The 4,039-nt window shown below is 49.4% G+C and overlaps 1 protein-coding gene across 1 annotated transcript in view; it reads left to right on the forward strand.

The window, feature by feature from the left end:
- Window positions 1–3,758, forward strand: part of LOC311039039 (sodium channel protein type 3 subunit alpha-like) — a gene marked incomplete at both ends in the record, with an annotated part of 157,229 nt that extends 153,471 nt beyond the window's left edge. The window contains 4 exons of the mRNA XM_084048681.1: window positions 361–665; window positions 903–1,175; window positions 2,271–2,611; window positions 3,296–3,758. Coding sequence (XP_083904807.1) covers window positions 361–665; window positions 903–1,175; window positions 2,271–2,611; window positions 3,296–3,758 — 1,382 coding nt within the window. The remainder of the gene's footprint in view (window positions 1–360; window positions 666–902; window positions 1,176–2,270; window positions 2,612–3,295) is intronic.
- Between the last annotated feature and the right edge of the window lie 281 nt (window positions 3,759–4,039).

A 4,039-nucleotide genomic window follows, 5' to 3' on the forward strand; every position in this document is an offset into this window, starting at 1 on the left:
GATCCTCCATTCCAAAACTATGGCCGTTTGTATGTGGCTTGTTTTTTGAAAAACAGCGGAAAAACAACAGAAAGTCAAGAAAATGTTACTTTTGTTAATCCTTTAACATGAGAGGAGGCTAGCTTTTTCTTTTGTGGCCAGTGATTCCTCCCTCTATAAGACGTCAAAGACGTCCTTGGCAGCCTGGGCGTTTGAACAAAAAAGACGTCAAGGACGCCCTTGGCAGTGAATGAGTTAACACATTTTGGCTGAAAACCCCCTGGGAACCCCCCCCCCCCCCACAAGGACCTCTGGGAGGTCCCTGGGACCCTGCTTTGAGAACCGCTGAGTATTCGTGTCCATCTCTCTCCTCCCCTCCAGGCATCGTGCTGGCCGACATCATCGAGAAGTACTTTGTGTCGCCGACGCTGTTCCGGGTGATCCGATTGGCCCGCATCGGCCGCGTGCTCCGCCTCATCCGCGGCGCCAAGGGCATCCGCACGCTGCTCTTCGCCCTGATGATGTCACTGCCCGCCCTCTTCAACATCGGGCTCCTCCTCTTCCTGGTCATGTTCATCTACGCCATATTCGGCATGGCCAACTTCGCCTACGTCAAGAAGGTCGCCGGCATCGACGATATGTTCAACTTCGAGACGTTCGGCAACAGCATGCTGTGTCTGTTCCAGGTATATTCGCCAGTGGTGGAAATAGTACTCACATTTTAAACTTAAGTAAAAGTATCCATACTGCAATGTTAGAAGTGCTCCATTTCAAGTAAAAGTCCGGAATTCAAAATGTACTTGAGTGAAAGTATAAAAGTATTTTTGTGTTATCCTTATAGCTTTGCTTGCGTAATTGTACTTGCTGTACTGTTTGCAACTTGTTAATATAAGTATTCAATCAATCAAATATTCAATTCACAGATCACCACGTCAGCGGGATGGGACGGCCTGCTGGGCCCCATCCTCATCAACTCTCCCGAGGAGTGCAACCCGGACATCCCGCACACGGGCACCACCGCCAAGGGCGACTGCGGCAACCCGCCAGTGGGCATCACGTTCTTCGTCACCTACATCATCATCAGCTTCCTCATCGTGGTCAACATGTACATCGCCATCATCCTGGAGAACTTCAGCGTGGCCACGGAGGAGAGCACTGAGCCGCTGAGCGAGGATGACTTTGAGATGTTTTACGAGGTACTTTATGCACTCTTTATACTTCTAGGTGTTCTACGAGATGCTTTATACACTGTTTTACCATTATCGCAGAGGCGGGACAAAGTCACTGAGTTGTCATGTACAAATAAGTCTCAGGTCTTTGCTCTCGAGCCATGAGTCGAGTCCAAGGTCAAAACTGATAAGTCCCAAGTCAAGACTGACAAGTCCCAAGTCAAGACTGACACGTTCCAAGTCAAGTCATAAACTTTTTGTTTCGAGTACCAAACAAGTCCTTTGGACTTCCGTTGTTGGACTTTATCAAGTAACTTGAAAAGTCTCAAGTCAAGAGAGGAATCAAGTCAAGTCACAAGTCCAAGTCGAGTCCAAGTATTTTTTATTGTATTTGATCAAGTAAGTCTTAAGTCATCAAATTTGTGACTCAGGTCTCGAGTCACACCTCTGCATTATTGTATCGTTTTTTATTGCATATTTTCCATCATTATTCTTTTTTCTTATTGCACTGGTTCTCAACCCCGTAAAATTGGCAAAAGGCTACAATTGAAATGATAATATTAAATGAATATAAAAGGAAAAAAAAAAAAGGGGCGCCCGCTGGCCTATCGGTCCAGGCGCATACCACATAAGCTGATAATCCAGCTAGACAGTGTGTCGCGCGTTCGACTCCCGATCCCAACGACCTTCGATGTGTGTCACCCCCCCCCATCTCTCTCCCCATTTCCTGTCAGCCTACTCTCCTGTCAAATGAAGGCATAAAAGCCCCAAAACATATCTAAACAAAAATAAAAGTATGAAAGTATACTACATTTAAGTTAGTTTTATTGATCCAAGCTGGAACACTATCGATTGATTAATAAAATAAAGATGCTCCGAAAATGCACGCGGCCACCCATCTGACCACTTAGGAAGGGATTACCACTGGCAACAAACAACATATATATATTTTTTATATCATTCTTACTTCTTTTTTATTATTTTATTACTCTTCTAGCATGTTAGCACAATTTTGCAAGTGCCATCAGTGTTTCGTTGCTTGTACTTGTATAAGTGACAAATCAAAATGTACTGATTCTTGTATAAGAGAAATGAAAACACCACTGATTCTTGCTCCTGGAGGTGTGGGAGAAGTTCGACCCGGAGGCCACGCAGTTCATCGAGTACGCCGAGCTGTCGGACTTCGCCGACACGCTGTCGGAGCCACTGCGCATCGGCAAGCCCAACAAGATCAAGCTGATCTCCATGGACCTGCCCATGGTTAGCGGCGACAAGATCCACTGCCTGGACATCCTGTTCGCCTTCACCAAGCGCGTGCTGGGAGAGTCCGGGGAGATGGACGCCCTCAAGCAGCAGATGGAGGAGAAGTTCATGATGGCCAATCCCTCCAAGATCTCCTACGAGCCAATCACCACCACCCTGCGCAGGAAGCAGGAAGACGTGTCCGCCACCGTCATCCAGAGGTATGTGTGTAAAAGAGCACAGAAATCTCTGGTGAGTCACTTATTTTGGCATAACACGTCCAAGCCTCAGCACAGTCTACAACAGAATTAACAACATGACCAAAAGTAGTTTGCTGATGTAAACAACAATATACCGTTTTGGTATGACAAAATAACTACAGTAGCTGAAAACATGTACAACCCAACACAACATCACAGTATCACGGTAAAGATGAAAAAATATGAAAATATAACGCGCTGAGGAACACATCTTACCTTGGGCAGAGCTCCTGTAGACTGGCACGGCTCTAACATGGACACCTGTGTTTACCAATGAGGTAAATGGTGCATTTATATAGCGCATTTATCCAAAGCGCTTTACATAGATTGTGCATTACATTCAACCGTTCACACACACATTCATACACCGATGGTGGAGGAAACCATGCAAGGCACCAACCTGCTCATCGGTAGCAATTAGGGCTTCAGCGTCTTGCTCAAGGACACTTCGACACTAACTCTGGGGGAGCCCGGGATCGAACTGGTAACCTCACGGTTGCCATCCGGCCACTCTACCGGCCACTCTACCCCTGAGCCACTGCTGCCCCTAACCGCCCACTTGAGGTGCCGCCCTCTAACCAATAAGAAGTGGCCTTACTTAGGGAGCGAGTGGAATCCACTAATCTCATACCTTCTCTTTCGCAGGTGCTTCAGACGGCACCTGGTGCGGCAGACGCTGAAGGCTGCCTCTTTCCTGTACCGGCAGATCACCACCCCACCGCACCAGCCGGGAGGGGAGGAGCCCGGCGAGGAGGGCAACCAGGCCAAGGGGGAGGGGGCAGAGGAAGAGGAGGAGGCAATGGCGGTAGCTCCCGAAAAGGAGGGACTGATTGCCGCCATGATGCGGGAGAACTACGGTTCGGGGTGTTCGGTGGCACTGGCCATGGAGCGCTCCGACACCATGCTCTCCACGGCCTCCTCCACCTCCTCGCCGCCCTCCTACGACAGCGCAACCAGAGCCGCCAACGCCTCCAATAGCTACCAACCGACCACGCCGCAGGACCGCAGGGCGGAGACGCTAGCGGCCGCGGCGGCCAGGGCGGAGGAGTCGCCGCCGTCTGGCGGAGGCGAGCCCGAGAGGGGCCGCGAGATGTTACCCGTCCCGTAGCGGGTGAAACCACGGCAGAGCGAAGCGAACGAATGAACAAACCCCCCCCCTGCCCTGCCCGTTGGACGTTGATTTGTTTCCTGAATGTACGAAAGGGGAACAAAAGCTACGCAGCTCGGCCCTCAAAACAAGCGTGGATTATTAAAACACTATTATTACTATCATCATTATTATCCTGCCCTTGTTGAGGAGAGTCCTTGCCCAATAGCGCCTCCTGGAGGAAGACGACAAAGAAAGCGAGAAAAGGAAACGGTGTCGATAAGGGAATACAAATCACGTCT

The sequence above is a fragment of the Gymnoscopelus microlampas genome (assembly GCF_963454915.1).
Source record: "Gymnoscopelus microlampas genome assembly, chromosome: 22".
Classification (NCBI taxonomy): domain Eukaryota; kingdom Metazoa; phylum Chordata; class Actinopteri; order Myctophiformes; family Myctophidae; genus Gymnoscopelus; species Gymnoscopelus microlampas.